The sequence below is a fragment of the Tursiops truncatus genome, chromosome 21 (genome assembly GCF_011762595.2).
Source record: "Tursiops truncatus isolate mTurTru1 chromosome 21, mTurTru1.mat.Y, whole genome shotgun sequence".
NCBI lineage: Eukaryota > Metazoa > Chordata > Mammalia > Artiodactyla > Delphinidae > Tursiops > Tursiops truncatus.
Window position 1 is genome coordinate 29497906 of NC_047054.1, and position 19345 is coordinate 29517250.

Consider the following 19345-nt stretch of genomic DNA (forward strand, 5'->3'; position numbering starts at 1 on the left):
ATGTGTACAGAAGAAAAAGACGAGACGGATACCACCAGGTGATGGAATAAGTGATTTTCTTGGATGTGCTTTTCTATATTTGTCAAATTGCTTATAATAAACATCACATTACTTTTCTAATCATAAAACCCACAAATACGTTATTTAAAAATTGATTTCTACAATCCTTTGAGGAGGCAGTTTGGAAGTATCTATCAAAATTCAAAATATGTACACTCTTCAATTTAACAATTATATTTTAGGAACCTATCCTACAGAAATACACAAAGTGAGAAAATCTAAGCAGAGGGATGGTAACTACAACATTATTTCATGTCAGTAATCCACATCTATCAAAATCTTCCTACTTTTTTTTTCCTACTTTTTATTTTAAAATAGCCTGTATACGCCTTGAAAAGTATGTGATACATTGTACAATAAATTGATAAGAGTAGTTATCTTTGAGGAACAAGATTAGGGAAGCGGTGAGGGAAGATCTATACTTGTATATTATTTGTGTTTTCTGTAAAAAGCAAATTACTTTTGTAATTTAAAAGGTTTAAAAACTTTTCTTGTCAAAGAACAGAATTTAGTTTAGATGGCTTAAAAAAAGAGAAATATATCCATTAACTTGGCTCTAATTCCACTTAAAAAGTATTGCTAATTCTAGAAGTTACTTAAAATTCTCATTCAATTAATTCAAGCAGTTTAAGACGCTGCTATAAAAACAAAGTTTTATTAAATAAAAGAAACTGTAAAAATGATGAAGAAATGATAAGCCAGACTCATGTGCCAAACCCCAAGTATCATTCATCCATTCAGCAGTGCCTACGACTTTCCAGGCACTGTTCTAGAAGTTGGGTATACAATGTTGTAACAGACAGATAGGATCTCTGACCTCAAAGAGCTCACAGTTGGGCAGAAGAGACAGACATTAAACAAACACATACATACACTCATACAATGTAAATGTAAAAAGAGAAATAATGGTGTGTCTGTATGTAGCTATGATATGAAGGTCAGGAAAGGCCTGAGAAAGTATAATCTGAATCAAAAGAGGAGGAGTTAATCTAGTAAAAAGTGGGGGAAAGACCACTCCAGAGAGGAGTGGCATGTGTGAAGTCCCTGAGGTTAAACAAAGGTAGAAACTTCAAAAAAGCCATTACAACGGACTTAACTGCCCCAAGGAAGAGAGAGGTTACAAGATGGGAGTGGAGAGGAGGCTACATCACCAGGGCCTTGTAAGCCACATTTAAGTGTTTTATCCTAAGTGCACCGAAAGCCTCTGAAGAGGATTAGATAGAGAAGTAATACACGGCCAATTTCTGTTTTAAAAGGATCACGTTAGCTGTTACATGGAGAATATTTTGGAAGGGAGCAAGAGGGGAAGCAGAATGTCTAATTAGGAGGCTACTGAAAATATTGGAAATAGCCCAAGTGAAAGAAGTAGTGGCAGCTGTTGGTGGGCACTAAATTAGCTCTGTCAGATGCGTCTGTGGTGGCACCATGACTAGCTAATCCAACAGGACACGCTCACTGAGCAAGGAAAGAAAAATCTATGTTCAAATGGGAATTTTTGTCCTTATCTCTGGTGTAATGAGGCAGTTTAAAAATATGGTCCAGGGCTTCCCTGGTGGCGCAGTGGTTGAGAGTCCGCCTGCCAATGCAGGGGACGCGGGTTCGTGCCCCGGTCCGGGAAGATCCCACGTGCCGCGGAGCGGCTGGGCCCGTGAGCCGTGGCCGCTGAGCCTGCGCGTCCGGAGCCTGTGCTCCGCAACGGGAGAGGCCACAGCAGTGAGAGGCCTGCGTACCGCAAAAAAAAAATAAGGGGCTTCCCTGGTGGTGCAGTGGTTGAGGGTCCGTCTGCCGATGCAGGGGACATGGGTTCGTGCCCCAGTCTGGGAGGATCCCACATGCCGCGGAGCGGTTGGGCCCGTGAGCCATGGCTGCTGAGTCTGCGCGTCCGGAGCCTGTGCTCCGCAACAGGAGAGGCCGCAACAGTGAGAGGTCCGTGTACCACAAAAAAAAAAAAATAAATAAAATAAAATAAAATAAAATAAAAATAAAAATACAGTCCACATTTGCGTAGGCCCGTCCGGCAGCTTCATTTCAGTCCACAAACATAGCTTAAACCTTCACCTCAGCTTCTCATTCTCAAGCTACAGCAGGAGGACAGGACCACCTGGGGAAGCACATGTGGAGCCAAGAAAGCAAGTCCTCCTCCTGGGCACATTCAGTCTTCTGATGCTGGGGTGTTAGGGATCTCTGTAACTCTGAGGGCAGATAGATACGGAGTGACTCATCTTTGCCAAACGACAGAACCCTACTGTTGTTAAGAACTCGTCTGAAGCTCAGTAACATTTTTCCCTTTCTGGATTAAAGACAGGATTTCCTCCAAAACCTTTTTATTATTCAAATGTCTTACCTCTTTTTGATTTTTTTGTTTGTTCCATATTCACATTTCCTCCAGGCTGGCTTGAAACACTGTTAAAATCACTTTCAAAGAACTGAGATTTTTTTACACAGTCATTTTAAAAGGCAAGAAATGGCAAGGGAGAAAAAGAGGCCCAAGAAGATTTATTCTAAGCTTTCAAGACTATAAAAATAAAAGAAGAAAAAAAAGTCAAAGAAGGATGCTGCAGTGACAGAAAGGGAATATACATGGTAAAATGTGCTAATGCGTGAACAAAAGTCATACTTACTAGGCATTTAGAGACCTATGACTTGAGCTCAAAAGAAAGGTAAAGAGAGAGAACATAGTATCACAAATACCAATTAGGAAGGGGAGTTTTTAAGATGAAATGGTCAAGGGAAGCCAAATGCTTAGGAGTCAAGAAAAATAAGGAGTCAGAAATTGCCAACAGATAAAATACTGCTGGGTATAAAATCCATTTTCCTTCAGTTGTTCAAAGGATAAGCTTAAAAGAGATTAAAATCAGGGCTTCCCTGGTGGCACAGTGGTTGCGAGTCCGCCTGCCGAGGCAGGGGACACGGGTTCGTGCCCCGGTCCTGGAAGATCCCACATGCCACGGAGCACTGGGCCCGTGAGCCATGGCCGCTGAGCCTGCGCGTCCGGAGCCTGCGTGTCCGGAGCCGGTGCTCCGCAACGGGAGAGGCCGCAGCAGTGAGAGGCCCACGTACCGCAAAAAAAAAAAAAAAAGAGAGAGAGATTAAAATCAAATAGGGACTGAAGACACCTTTTTTGGTACTAGTAGTGCTGCTTCAGAAAGAGAAAGCATCAGAGAAAAGGTGACAGTGAGTGAGCTCCCCATAGTGTTCAAGTCATCTTAATTTTTTTTAAAATAAATTTATTTATTTTATTTATTTATTTTTGGCTGCATTGGGTCTTCATTGCTGCACGCGGGCTTTCTCTAGTTGTGGCGAGCCGGGGCTACTCTTCGTTGCGGTGTGCGGGCTTCTCACTGCGGTGGCTTCTCTTGTTGCCGAGCACGGGCTCTAGGCACGCGGGCTTCAGTAGTTGTGGCTCGCGGGCTCTAGAGCGCAGGCTCAGTAGTTGGGATGCACAGGCTTAGTTGCTCCACGGCATGTGGGATCTTCCCGGACCAGGGCTCGAACCCGTGCCCCTTACATTGGCAGGCGGATTCTCAACCACTGCACCACCAGGGAAGCCCGAGTTATCTTAATTTTAAATGAGGGCTTCCCTGGTGGCACAGTGGTTAAGAATCCGCCTGCCAATGCAGGGAACATGGGTTCGAGCCCTGGTCCGGGAAGATCCCACATGCCGTGGAGCAACTAAGCCCGTGCACCACAACTACTGAGCCTATGCTCAAGAGCGCGGAAGCCACAATTACTGAGCCTGCATGCTACAACTACTGAAGCCCACGCACCACAACAAGAGAAGCCACTGCAATGAGAAGCCCGCGCACCTGAACAAAGAGTAGCCCCCCGTTCGCCGCACCTAGAGAAAGCCCAAGTGCAGCAAGGAAGACCCAAAGCAACCAAAAATAAAGTAAAAAACAAAAAAAATTAGGGGGAATTCCCTGGTGGTCCAGTGGTTAGGACTCGGTGCTTTCACTGCTGAGGGCCCAGGTTCAGTCCCTGGTCAGGGAACTAAGATCCCACAAGTCGTGTGGTGTAGACAAAAAAAAAAAAAAAATTGGTCTTTTTAAAATTAAAACCCAAGAGATTTATCAGGATGACTAATACTCATCAAATCTGGCAGAATTCAAAATCCTTAATAGTTTTCAAAACATTAAGTAAAATCATATTCTCTAAAAGAACCAAAAACTTATGTCATCATTTAAGGTAGAAAGAAAAATGTAAAGTCAGTAAATTGTTCGTGCATTTTTCTTTTACTTTCTGAATAACTGTAAGTTCACAATGCATATGAACAGTTTCTAAGAATTCTAAGACCTAACACTCTGAGGCTGGAGAACCAAATATAACCTCTAACTTAGTGCTAATGGGACCAAACCAGCCATCTGGCTTTTTATAAGTGAAAATGGCAAGCTAAGAGTTAATGAGACTGGCCTTAGTGGATAAGCCCACCAAAGTGCCAGTAGAAGACCAATGTTTGAATAGGGCCTACACTCACATGCCTGAGGCATTACACCTGCCAAGGAGGAAGAAATGCAGAAACATTTCCACATGTTTCTAATTTGGTGGGAGAGAAAACAGCTTAAAGCAGCTTTACAAAATATACAATTTCAGTAGTGATCTCAGGTCTCCTGCTGCCTGGATGTTTGGACACGTTTTCATTGTTGAGAAGATATACTTAGGTTGTTCCAAAGAATGGCCACTCTTTAGAAGGCCAAACAGCTCAGAATTGGGAGGAAATACTTGTAGATCAAATATGAAGAAAAAAGGAAAGAAAAAAGAAGTGAAATCTTGAAGCGTATTATTTTAGATGAGATTTTGTTTGCTTTGTCTCAGAAAAGAACCTATGAGCGAGTTTTAATGAAGAAGTCTACATCTATATCCATATATCTATAGCTATAGCTGTATCTATCTATATATCTGCAGACCCAGCTTGAGGACAGTCATCCCAGGCACACAGTTCTCACTACGCTTCCCTCAAGCATCTGGGGGAGGGGAGCTGTCCCGTGGTGTGGGCAAACTCTTACGTGGGCTTCTTTCCCTTCTACGCCTGCTACAATGCTGAACACCAAGAGTGTGGACCCCCAGTGACAACCAGGAGACACAAGAGCATCAAAAATTAAAGCACTTAAAAACAACTGTCCTGAAGAAGGCAAAAGGGATGTTGTTCAAGTTAAGAAAACCCCATTAAACACATACACAGTTACAAAAAACAGGTTGATTTGGGCACATCCCTTGTCCGCATGGCTTAGCAGAGACACGGCACTAACAACGAGCAGGGCCTTTGGGGGCTCCAGCCCAAAGTTCTACTGTGAGAATGGAGCATCACTTTTACGGCACCATCTCTTAAGCTTATAACTGCCTCCCATGTGTGATAAAAGTTTAATTAATCAAATTCAACTAACAAGAGCTTAGCTTTTCACCGTATTTCTTTGAAAGAAAAACCCCTGGATTTTCCCCCAAAGCTCAACTTTCAGGCAATGGTCTTGGTAACATTTAGTGCAATCAATGACACTTAACACATCTATACTTTCAGTCAAAGTGACATTCCTTTACCCCAAGACACTGTAAGATCCTAAATAATGAAATATTAAATTATGCCCCACATGATTTACTAAAAAGGAAAATGAACTAAAACTCTTAAATTACATCTAACCATTCTAATTCCTGGATATAACAGTTAACTGAAGGTTTAAGTGATATAAACAGCCAGACATAGCAGACATCCAACAAAGACAGAACTGGCTTTAAAATCTCACTGAAAAGTGACTACTAGAAATATCACATCACTGCACTGAATTTTTTTCCTAGATTCCAATAAAACAAAGAGTGGATACAAAAAATGAACAGACTCTCTTCTCCTGCCTCTGCTTCCAGCCCTATTTCTATTTTGTGACATATTTTAAGCTATATATTTTAATATTTTTACCAATAAAGGCAAGAAGTCTAGCCTAATAAATAAAATTGGATATTCTCCTATTTGCCAGATTCTCTAGAGCAGAAGCAAGACGGGCCAGCAAGATGGCTCTTAGGACCTAAGCTAAAACCAAATGCAGGTTTTATGCATTTTCGTGATTGCTAAGGATCATAGTGCATCACATGTCTTTTCACTGCAGGTCCATGAACAAACTGCTACAGTGGAAGTCTCTGCAGAGTAAAAAGTTAACTTCTCTCCTTCCACTGATTCATTCATTTAATAAACGGTGTAAGATACTATGTGAGCTAAGTTCTGTGGGGGGCATTTAATAACTGACATAAGAAATTCAAATGCATTCCAGAAACCACTTAGTTTCAAAGCCTTCATTTTACAGCTGCAGAACTAAGATGGAAGAACTACTAGTGTCCGCAATTACTCTTTATCTCATCACCCAGTTTTATTTTCTTCATAGCACCTACCACTATCTAAACTTAGACTCATTTACATACATATGTGTGTATTTTCTGCCTCTTCTTAGTAGAATATTAGCACCCTGAAAGTAGGCATCTTTACTTTTCATTCACTGCCCAACTTTCAATTCTTAGAAAAGCGTCTAACACACATTAGGTACTCAGTTGATATCTGTTAAATGAATAAATAAGAAAACTATAGAAAAATGAGAAAAACATACTGAAATATCACACTGAGACTTGTGAGAGCCTAGAACCAGTGTGACCTTTACTCCAGAAAAACACCATATTTGAGTTGTGTGAAGTAGTGGAACCCAGCTACCAAGGAAAAGGTGAGTTGGTAAGATGTAAACATTACTTTGAACAGAAGATGATAAATTAACTTATTCAGGCAGAGCAGACAGAAAAGCATACAACTGTCACAAAAATTCATAGATATTCATTTCTTCCCAAATCAATGTCTGGGGACATCTTCAAGTAATACCATGTATTAGAATACTAACTAAAAACTCTTCATTCAAGCTAGCATTGATTTGTTACATACCTTTCTTATTAAGAAAATTAATACTGAAACCTCAGAGATGTTAAAAAGAAATTAGCAGCATGCATCTTAAGTTACCATTAAAGAATGACTTTTATAAAACCTCTACCTGAAGATTTAGTGAATATGTATGAATACTAACTCTGATTTTATAAAAAGAGTTCCTTTATTTACTTCAGGTTATTTTGTGGCAAACACTAGTAATGAGGGTTAAATCTAAGCTCTACTAGCAAAAGTTGGTCTGGAACAATGGAAAACCAATATCATTAACCATCTTTCTCTGCCCTTCCTCTTCATCTTCAGAAACCAGGAGTTTTTTTTTGTTTGTTTGGTTGGGTTTTTTTAACATCTTTATTGGAGTATAATTGCTTTACAGTGCTGTGTTAGTTTCTGCCGTGTAACAAAGTGAATCAGCTATATGCATACATATTTTCCCCACATCCCTTCCCTCTTGCATCTCCCTCCCACCCTCCTTATCCCACCCCTCTAGGTGGTCACAAAGAACCAAGCTGATCTCTCTGTGCTATGCGGCTGCTTCCCACTAGCTATCTATTTTACATTTGGTAGTGTATATATGTCCATGCCACTCTCTCACATCGTCCCAGCTTACCCTTACCCCTCTCCATGTCCTCAAGTCCATTCTCTACGTCTGCATCTTTATTCCCGTCCTGCCCCTAGGTTCTTCATAACTTTCTTTTTTTTAAGATTCCATATATATGTGCTAGCATACGGTATTTGTTTTTTTCTTTCTGACTTACTTCACTCTGTATGACACACTCTAAGTCCATACTCCTCACTAAAAATAAATCAATTTCGCAGAAACCAGTTTATCACGAGCAAAATTAAGTGAGGCTATTAAACAAAGAAACATAGGAGGTAAGATTTTTAGTGTCACATGTTTCTAAAATATTTCTTTACTCAGATGATGTCCATTCATTTATTCAGCAAATATTTACTTACCACCTATCATAACATCCCAAGCTGCATGCTAGGGATCAGATGAAAGAAGTTATCAGAAATATTTATATTTGGAGAGATAAAAACTGAAAAAGGTCTCTTGGACTTCCAGTAAATGTGAAATATTACAAATTTTTTCAAAAAGATGTTTCAACTTACATTTTGTTCCTCTGGTTCTAATCTGGGGATTTTGTGTGACTTGCGCTCTTCAGATCTAGATGAATCATGCTTGTTGCTTTTTTTCCTCTTTTCTTTTCTGCTTTCATGCTTTGACTTTGTGTGCTCACTTGCCTGTACTTCATTTAAAAGGTCTCCACAAAGGGAAGACTCAAACAATTCCCTGCCATTCTGGATAGTTTTGGTTATTTTTAGTTTAATTTCAGGTGAGCCAGTCTTCTTTGGAATCACAGTCTGTGGTACTGAAGGAGGAGGTGGTGGCTGTGGAGGAGAAGGTTTTTCCAGAATTTCATGTGGTCTTGTGTTTGGAATTTCTGAATGGTAATAGTCAGTGGGGCTAAAGTTTCTAACTGCACCAAAGCCATTGGCCGACCCATTGGGATACTGGTTATAGGACTGGTATTTGGTTTGAGTTTCGTACATGCTGATTGATGATGGGTAGCCATTCGTGAGTGGAGGAAGATCTTCTGTTGTAGGTGGGTACTGAAAGCCTTGCTGCAAGGTAGCTTCGTATGGTGTCTGGCCACCATCTTCAACAATGTCACTGTTGTTATCAAAGGCATCCTCCTGACGGATGTTGGCGGAGTCAATGAGTTGAGGTGGTTGCTGAATTGTGTTTCCCATGATCCCTTGCATGAAAGAGAAAGAGAAATCCATTGTTCTGCTCCAGCATCCTTAACTTTCCCTTTCTCTCATCGGGCCTAAAGTTTTAAAAGAGAGATTAAAAGGTGTTAGTTAACATCCTCAAAGACTAGAGGCTAATCAACTGCAAAAGGATTAAAGTAAAATATTCTGAATCCAATTTTCATATCCAGATTTGCACAAACTAAATTTTTAAAACAGGTAGCCAATATAATTCTGACACAGAGCAAATACTTTTTATCTTAAATGCTTATCTGTGGGCTTCCCTGGTGGCGCAGTGGTTGAGAGTCCGCCTGCCGATGCAGGGGACACGGGTTTGTGCCCCAGTCCGGGAAGATCCCACATGCTGCGGAGCGGCTGGGCCCGTGAGCCATGGCCGCTGAGCCTGCGTGTCCGGAGCCTGTGCTCCGCAACGGGAGAGGCCACAACAGTGAGAGGCCCGCGTACCGCAAAAAAAAAAAAAAAAAATCTTATCTGTTTGAAACTCAATTACTTTCACAATAACTTGAGTAACAAAATTTTATCCTCTTTGCCATCATGCAAAACAGTTTTGACATTCCTTTCTGTTTCCTAAATTAGAGATTGTAAGTCTCAGTTAAAACTGTAAATTGCAAAATAAGCAGTGTCCTGACACATACAAATTAGGTTCCATGTGTGCTTTCCTTAAATCATTCATATTTTATCCAGTGGTTCTGTTATTACAAAAATAATAAAATCTTATTGTAAATATTTTAAATACAAAAATTAAAAGGCCAAATCCTCTCCCACTCCACCATTCCCATTCTCCTAAGTCATGGATAACCACTGTAAATACTTTAGTGGGTACTCTTCCAAATATTTCTCTACATATTTATACACAAAATGTTTAAAATAGTTTATTCTGTGACTTGCTTATTCAACTTAAAGTATGTCCTAGATATCTTTCTACATCAGCATGTACAGATCACTCTCATACATACTCCACTCTTTCAGTGGCTGCACAGTAAACAACTGTGTAATCTACCCTAACATGTTTAACCATTTGCGTACTGACAATCATTGAGTTGCTCACAACTGTTTGGTATTATAAACAGGTTTACAGGAAACTTTCTTGAAACTGTATCTTTATGCATATATGTATTCTTCCAGGACATCTGAATTTTAATAGATACTGCAAAACTGTTTTATAGGCTGTACTATATCAATTTATACTCATACCAGCAGTGTGAGGGGATGCCTGATTTCCTATACTCTTGCCAGTATCTACTTGTTTTTAATCAGTGGTATGTATAGCAGAATCATCTTTACTTTTACAAAAGGCACATGTCAAGATCTATATACTGATGACTCTGATTCAGTAAATCTGGGGTGAGGCCTAGAGCATGAGTATTTTAAGGCCACATTCCAGCTCATACTGATGCACACTCCTGGTTGGGTCACCACATTATACGCTCACAATTATTGTGCTTTCTCTAGAAGATGTCTGAAAATGCCCACACTGTGTAACAAGGTTATAATATGGATAAGCATCTGTTAGGAAATGCTCTAAGACCACTCTGCTTTGTCATAAGGTTTGACAGTCTCACATCTTGAGACAGAGGATTAATGGACTGCCCAGGTACTATTTTGAAAATCCTATAAACACTTCTTCTAAAAAGCTCTAAGGCTGAGAGGATTTCACTACTGTATCAAGTCTGATGAATTGACTGTAGCTGCCAGAATACTAGGAAGAGGATTCTGAAGCTACAGTCCAGTTCAATTCCATGACCAACTAATAATGTCCACCATCTTGGTTCTAGTAGGAATTACCATAATGATAAAGCAAGTAACCCAGAACAGCAAAGGGAAGAAGGAAACAAAAGCTGACAACACTTTCCAAGGTGTATCCAATTAAACAGCTGTTGTTTATTCTGCTGTTAGCAAATGGAAAGAATTTTAAAAGTTCTAAAATTGCAAACAATGAATATGTGAGCATATAGGAAATCAAACTGCCCTTACTGCTCTATAGTGGAGTGAGGGATGGGGGGCATGGGGTGTGAGAGAGCACTCCCGCTTTTTTAGCATCTACTCTGGGCCAAGCACTTTATATGTATCTCATTTAATCCTCAAAACAACTCTGCAAGGTGAGTATCTGATTCCTGTCTCCTAGGTAAAGAAAGTGTGTTTCAGAGGGGTTAGGTGTCTTGCTTAAACCCCTATAACCAGGGGGCCGAATTAGGATTTGAATGTAAGCATCTCTGACTCTAAAGCCCAAGACTTTTGCCACTATGCCACTTCCATTTTCTTCAGCTGTAGGTTCTGAGAGGATTTGTTTCTTTCCTTCATGTGCTTTTATTCCTTGGTCACTGCCAAAATGACGACTAACTATTCTATAATAACCACCGTTGACACTTAAAGAGCGCTTATCGAGTGTGGCAGGAGCTGTTAAGCGCTCTAAATACAGTACTACATTTAATGCTCCCAACAACCTTCAGCTAGACATTAATGTCAGTTCCCATTATGGATGGGGAAACAGAGGCAAGAGAGGTTATGACTTGCTCAAATGCACAAGGCTAGTCATTAGCTGACAGCTGGGATTCGAGCCAGGCAGTCTGGTTTCAGAGTCTGTGATCCTAACCAGCATACTGTACTGATAATGCTGACAAAGGTTAGAAATCATTTCTTTATATATATAGCTTAAGAGTTGAAACATTACCCTACTCTGACCCTTGGCAAAAATGTGCATAGCTCACAGACACTAGAAGGGTATGTTCTAAAATTCCATAAACAGGGACTTCCCTGGTGGCGCGGTGGTTAAGAATCCGCCTGCCAATGCAGGGACACGGGTTCGAGCCCTGGTCCGGGAAGATCCCACATGCCGCAGAGCCACTAAGCCCATGCGCCATAACTACTGAGCTTGCGCTCTAGAGCCCGCGAGCCACAACTACTAAGCCCGTGTGCCACAACTACTGAAGCCTATGCACCTAGAGCCCATGCTCTGCAGCAAAAGAAGCCACCGCAATGAGAAGCCCGTGCACTGCAACGAAGAGAAGTCCCCGCTTGCCGCAATAGAGAGAGCCCACGTGAAGCAATAAAGAACCAACGCAGCCAAAATGTAAATAAATTAATTAATTTTAAAAACTAAAGGAATACTTAATTAAATCATTTTCCTGTAGTAAAAGTCAGATGTGAAAAAGAAAATAAAAATAGAAAAAAAAATAAAATAAAATTCCGTAAACACACATGGGGCAAGTACACAGGTAGAATTCAAAAGTTCTCCAAACTTCCAACTTGAAGGCAAGTTAAATACCAACAATTGACAAGATGCAACCTGTGTTTTTGGTTCTCATAATTGTTGTACCCAAGATCAGCTTCCAGATAGTCTCCCCAAATTATAGTCCACAGAGGTTTTCAGGCACATGTATTCAGAGACTAAGATTTCTGATGCTTTCGATTTAGTTCCAAACACAAACTTCTAAGAAGTTTGGTATTTTCCCCCTTCTCTTCTCTTCTCTAGCTCTATAACCAAATATTTTATTTTAGTTTGAACTAAGAACAGAAATAACATTACCCTATTACAATTATAGTATAAGAGTTTACAATTACAGTGTTTTCATATACATTTTTAAAAATTAATTAATTAATTTGGTTGTACCGGGTCTTAGTTGAGGCTCGCCTGCTCCTTAGTTGTAGCATGTGAACTGTTAGTTGCGGCATGCATGTGGGATCTAGTTCCCTGACCAGGGATCAAACCCAGGCCCCCTGCTTTGGGAGCTCCGAGTCTTAATCACTGCACAACCAGGGAAGTTCCCTCATATACATTCTTATTTAAGCCACAAAACAAGCCTGTAAAGCTGACAGGGGAGGTGTTAGCTTCATTTTTCAGATAACTACATTCAATATTTGCTGAATTTCCCAAGACTACAAAGCTAATTAGTGATTAAGCCTGAAAAAGCAACCTCTTAGCTTCTAATCCTGTGCTCTCTTCCACAAGATCTCACTGCCAGAGAATATCCAACCACCCACAGACAACATACTATAACCTTAAGAGTCATACGTTCAAAGCTGAACAGACTGTCCTTCCTTAACTCAGCTTTCCTTTCAGACTACCCCAGATCGGCCGTTGCTTCCACTATTTTTCTAGCTTCCCAGGCTAGCAGCCTCAGGTTCACAGGTGACTGATTCTTCCCTCTCTGTGAGGCCGTAAAACTAATCATTGGACAAGTCTAGTCTCTTCCTTTGAACTCTGATTTGTTCTTTGATCTCTACATCCATGTCAGGCCAGGCCCTTGTCAGCACCTTATCCTGGACCTACAACGACTGATTTTCTAGATATTTCTCACCTCTAACTACTTCTTCTTTAGTTTCATCTAAACCAAACTGCACTGGGTCTACTCCCATATTAAGACACTCTGAACTCCACACCACACCAAGTCCCTTCCATGCCTTTCAAAATTTTCCATAATCCCACTTTCTCCTACCAATCCAAATTGCACGTGCATGAATGAACTTTTCTGAGCATCCACTCGGCCAAAAATCTATAAACTGAGGCCTAATATATATTACACATTGTTTAATCCTATGATGCAAAGTAGCATTCCCATTTTACAGATGAGAAGGAATGGAGCTCAAAAAGATCAAGTGATTTGCCCTTAGTCACGCAGCCAACAGAAGTTGAGTAAAATGGTGAAACTCCGATCTTCTAACTCCAATACAGAACTCTTTACATGGCAGCTGCCTCATAATATGCAAACTATCCAAACTTCCCATTTTAATCCAATATGCTCCTTACCCATAATACAAATGCCTGTTTGACAGCTCTCATACCTCACAAGCATCTTAAAATACCTAATAATGAACTATTAGTTTTTATTTTACTTAAGTGTGTCCTTCCCCCAGTCCCTCCTATGAGAAGGAGATGAAACTTCCATCTATCAGTTGTCAAAGCCAGAAACCTGGGGATCATGACACACCCCCTCCCCTCACTCCTACTGTTGCCCAATCTGTCAGTGAACTCCCGGAGTCTTACCTCCCAAGTGCACGTCTCACACTTGTCTGCCTCATGCCACGTCTCCAGCCCCTCACGCTGGCCCCTGCACCTCCCCTTGGCTCCTGCACAGCTGCCTCCGCAGTCTCCAGGCTGCTTCTCCTGCCTCTCAGAGCCTACTTCCCCAGAGGACAGCCCGCCGCCTTTTAAAAGCTAACCCGCTAACCCGATCACGTGATGACTCCTCAGATTACAGCAGGGAAAATGAGCGACAACATGGATGACTCTCACAAAAGTCATTTTGAATGAAAGAACCCAGACATCACGATTCCACTTATATAGTACACAGTGTGATTTCATTTACACAAGGTTCAAAAACAGGATGAAGTTAAAACTAAATCCATGGAGATAGCTGTCAGAACAGTAGTTGCTTTTTTTGGACGGCATGCTGTAAACACTGGAGGGGGGCCATAAGGGAGGTTTTTAAGCTGCTAGTTATGTTTAATTTATTGATCTAGACAGTAATTACATGATTTGCTAAAATAAGCAAAAACAAGCAACAAAACCTTCAATGCCTTCCCAGTGCACTCAAATAAAATCCAGACTACGTATCATCCCAGCAAGCCCCTGCATGGTCAGGCCTCAGTTTACATTTCCAAAGTTATCTACGAACACTCTCCACTGGAAGCATTACACTCCAGGGGCTTCTTTTCAATTTCTCAAATGTGCCAACTTCATTTCTGCAATCGGGATTCTCATATGTGCTACTCCAGCTTAAAAACCTCTCAGATAGGACTTCCGAGGTCCTCTGCTCATTTTCCTCTGTAAGCTTATTTTTCGTCCTTTATAGGACTCACCACAATATGTTATTATTCAGGTATGCATTCGCCTTCTTATGGTCTGTCTCCCTCATTCCACTGCATGCTCTGTAAGTGCAGGGACCATGGATGTCTTATTCAATGCTGGACACTCAGTACTGTTCAATTAACAGATGAATGAGAGTCCCTGACCTCAAAGGGCTTAAAACTAGTACACCTCCACTGACCTGCAGGATTTCTGGGGATATTAGCCTATAACGTAACTTTACTCACCCACTAATCCCTTGTTTGGTAAAAATGTATTATGCTCACTGTAAAAAACAAACAAGCAAACAAATAAAACATTGACACCCATAGTTACGTGGTCAACTGATCTTCCGCAAAGGTGCCAAGGTAATTCAAGGGGAAACGATGGTATTTTCAACAGAGCCGGGAAAAAATGACTGGATATCTGTATGGAAAAAGCGAACCTCACCGTTTCTTTACATTATACACAAAAAATAACTAAAATTAGTTCATAAACCTGGTACTAAAGTCAAACCATAAAACTTCCAGAATAAAACGTGGGAGAAAATATACCACTGTGTTAGGCAGAAGAGTTCTTAAACAGGACACAAATACCATGAACTATGAAAGAAAAAGACTGATAAAATGGACTTCAAAATTAAAAACTCCTGCTCTTCAAAAGTCACAGTTAAGAAAACAAAAAGGTGTGAAACTAACACAACATTGTCAATCAAGTATACCTCAATAGAAAATTTACAAATAAAAAATTTTAAATGCCAAAAAAAAAGGTGAATGATAGGCAGAGAGAAAATATTTGCAAAATACATATTTAACAAAGAATACCCTTATACTCTTACATTCTAGGAAATGGGGAGAGATCCACTAAGGGTTTTTGCGTAAAAATAAGACAAGTGAAACGACAGTTTAAATATTCATCACTCCACAGGTTACTTACTAATTGCAAACTGAAATATGTACAGGAGAGAGCTGTGGCGGGCAGCATTTCAGACAAGTGAGGAGATATGGCGTTACCAGAAGCCAAGCGGACAGGCCTCCTGTGCCTTGTGGTGTGATTCATGAACACATCATCATCTCCGAAGTTCTCTTCCCAGCACTTACACTGAATCTCAAAATGAGGAAACAATCAGACAAATCCAAAACGTGGGACCTTCTCTCAGAAAACTGGCCTCAGCTCTTCAAAAGTTAATGTTACAAACAAAAGGTGGAAAGACTATGCTATATTTTAAAAGACAAGATTTAACAACCAATGCAATAATGGGTGAACTTTGATGAAATCCTGGATTTAAACATACACACGAACATAAAAATAATGTTTTGGAGAAAATGAGAATTTTAAATGTGAACTAGCTACTAAACAATGGAGCTACTAATTTTCAAAGGTATAACAGTGTTCTGTTTATGTAAGAAAATGTCCTTATTCTTAGGTGAGCTATGCTGAAACATTTAAAGTGTCATGTGATCCACAACTTACAAATGGTTTAAGATTTTAAAAGTACATATACCTAGAGTAAAACAAAGGAGGCAAAATGTGAACAATTCACTAATCCAGGTGTTGACTATAATATTCTTTTAACTTTCCTAAAGGCTTGAAATTTTTTAAAGTAAAATGTTGGGGTAAAATAAAAATAATTTAGCTAAAGGGTTAGAAGAAATATTGAAAAGAAAAAGCAACTGCTTCTTACGGTGGAAAAGCATGCATTAAATCCTGACACCATATTCCGACCAACTCAGCTAAATGGTCCACTGTATCATATTTTCTAGAAAGTCTAAGCATGAACAGAGACACACTTTTTCATATTATACCTCCAAAGAGTACAATAATGCAATCAAGAAAGTAGTTTTGATAATGAAAAAAGAAGATATTTTAGGACTATAACTAAATTCCTTTACATAGTGATTTTTTTTTTTTTTTTTTTTGCGGTACGTGGGTACACTGTTGTGGCCTCTCCTGTTGCGGAGCACAGGCCCCGGACGTGCAGGCTCAGCGGCCATGGCTCACGGGCCCAGCCGCTCCGCAGCATGTGGGATCTTCCCGGACCAGGCACGAACCCATGTCCCCTGCATCGGCAGGCGGACTCTCAACCACTGCGCCACCAGGGAAGCCCACATAGTGATTTTTATACATACTGCAGTCTGGCGGTCAGCTTTCAAACAGCAGACACACCAACTGACATTACAGAATTAGGAGGCGCTCTAATGAGTACTATGGTTGACAGAATCAAACTGCTAGGTTCAAAACCCAGAGCCAAGGCTCATTAGCTATGTGACTTTCGGCAACTTAATCTCCCTAAATCTCAGTTTTCTTACCCAGAAACTGTGGATACTTTAACTGTCTACAGTGTTTCTGTAAGAAATAAGAGTTAATCCATGAGCAGTACTTCGGACAGTGCCCCGAGTATAGTTAGAGCCCAGTATCTATTGGCTATTATTACTGTTATCATTCAGTACAATGCTGGGCACACAGAACTTGTGAAAAACCTGATCTCTGACCTGAAGGCATTCACAATCTCTTTAGTATATTAGACAATATAGGATTCTATGAGCAAGACTCATATGTAAACACATTAAACAGAAGGTGACTAAGAATTACATTGTGTGCCATCAGAATTAGAAGACATTTGAGGACAGTGCTCACTGGGGAAGGAGGCATTTAGGCCACAAAAGACAGGCAGGATAGGAAGTTAGGTGTTTTTCACCCACACTTTTTTTTTTTTTTGGCCGTGACACATGGCTTGCAGGATCTTAGTTCTCTGACTAGGGATCGAACCCGGGCCCCCCTACAGTGGAAGCTCGGAGTCCTAACCACTGGACATCCAGGGAAGTCCCTCAACCACACATTTTAAAACTCCTCCACAGAGGCCACCAAAAACTCTCATACCTTTGTCATTAATAAATCCCTGATAAAGATGTATGTTTTAAATTTTTTGTATTACTAAAGTAATAATAATAATGACTAACATTTGAGGACTTACTCTGTGTCAATGCTACTCTAAATGCTTCACATTTGTTATATTATTTCACTCCTTATAACACCTCTTCGAGGAAATACTATTGCTTCCCCCATTTCACAAGTGAAAAATGAAGGCCAGCATGATTAAGTGACTTGCCCACCGTCAGACATCCTGTAAATGGAGGATTCACACACAGGCCTTCTGTCTCACAGCACTGGCTCTTGGCCAGTAAACTCATTTCTCACCATCCCTAAGTATGCTGAGAAAACAGCAACCCAAACATTCACTTTACATCACACACTTCCCGATCCCGCTGCCCAGAGCTAACAATTTGGTGGGAGACTTAGCGAACTAGTGTTCCGCCCATTCTAATATGTACTGCCAAGTAAATGAAACCATCACAGGCAAACAATTTAGGACAAATTCTTCCTCTGAACAATGTTTCCACGTTGGTTTTTGTTCTGTTTTGAGATGAAAGAAATCAGTGAATGAAAAAAAAGAGATGAAAGAAATCAATAAATGAATACTTTTTTCTTAATTTTGTTGAGGCCGTTCACAGACTTTTTTTTTTTTTTTTTTTTTTTTTTGGCGGTACGCGGGCCTCTCACCGTCGTGGCCCCTCCCGTTGCGGAGCACAGGCTCCGGACGCGCAGGCTCAGCGGCCATGGCTCACGGGCCCAGCCACTCCGTGGCATGTGGGATCTTCCCGAACCGGGGCACGAACCCATGTCCCCTGCATCGGCAGGTGGACTCTCAACCACTGTGCCACCAGGGAAGCCCCCACAGACGTTTTTAAAGGAAAAAAGTTGAAAGTTATCAACTAAAGCTTTAGGTCATTCATTCATTCATACACCAACTTATTCATGAGGGGAGTGATAACAGAAAAGTTTACTGAAGTCAATCTTAGATACAGAGTTAAAAGAAAAAGGAAGCATGTTATGTTTCAGATGAACAGCTTGAAGCTATAAACATCAATTAAGTATTCACGATGTGTTAAATGTTTAGTCTAAGTCACTATCACAAATTCTTAAAATGAACAATGCCCTTTGGTAGACTGTACATATTGCTAGATTCCACTTTATAGAATTACATGCTGTGCTGTATGTACTTATTTTCCTATGTTTAACACCAGTTTCTTCTCAATAAGAAAAAAACTTTATATTTTATTATGGATCAAAATCCCTCATATTGACATCATTATTCAGGGTTTTTGGAATCAGAAGTAGTTCTAAAGGTGTCATATAAATTACCTATTTCTGTCTTCAGACCCAACTGCCCCTTCAATACATTCCTAGGTTACTTAATTTGTAAATCTAACCGCATCACTTTCCTGATTAAAACCCTTCAATGATTCCTAGAAAAAGTCAAAGCACTTCAGCCAACAGAGCACGCAGGCCCTCTAAGCAAGGTTTCTATCCATATCTCCAACCTTAAGTCACTTTTGTACACTAGTAATGTCAGGTTACTGAGAACTACCGTACACACATGATTTCGTACCACTGTGCCTTTACTAATGTTATCTCCTATGCCTAATACGCCCTTTTACTTTTTTTTTTTGGCTTGACTTTTAGTCATCTTTTGAGCTCAGAAAGTCATTTCCAAGGAGTAGTCACTTAAGTTCTAGGCTAGTCTGAGTAACTTTCCTCTGTGCTCCTAAGATAAAACCTCTTAGAATTAATCATGAAACAATCTGTTTATGTGATTTTCTTAAGAGCAGGAGTAATTTTATTCATCCATCTGCTCCTAGAACCCAAAGCAAAGGCTCAGAGGAGGGGCTTAATGAACCTTTTAAACTGAACTGTTTAAACTTATGGGAGTTATTACATATAAATGAAATGCTTTAAAGACTTGTTGAGGATCTTGC

General features: G+C 40.3%; 1 protein-coding gene across 8 annotated transcripts in view; it reads right to left on the reverse strand.

The window, feature by feature from the left end:
* Positions 1-19345, reverse strand: part of NSD3 (nuclear receptor binding SET domain protein 3) — a 183582-nt gene that overhangs the window by 65538 nt on the left and 98699 nt on the right. For all 8 annotated transcript variants that reach the window (XM_073798586.1, XM_019921294.2, XM_019921296.3 and 5 more), the window contains exon 2: positions 8081-8799. In XM_073798586.1, the coding sequence (XP_073654687.1) occupies positions 8081-8755 (675 nt within the window). In that variant the 5' untranslated portion in view covers positions 8756-8799. The remainder of the gene's footprint in view (positions 1-8080; positions 8800-19345) is intronic.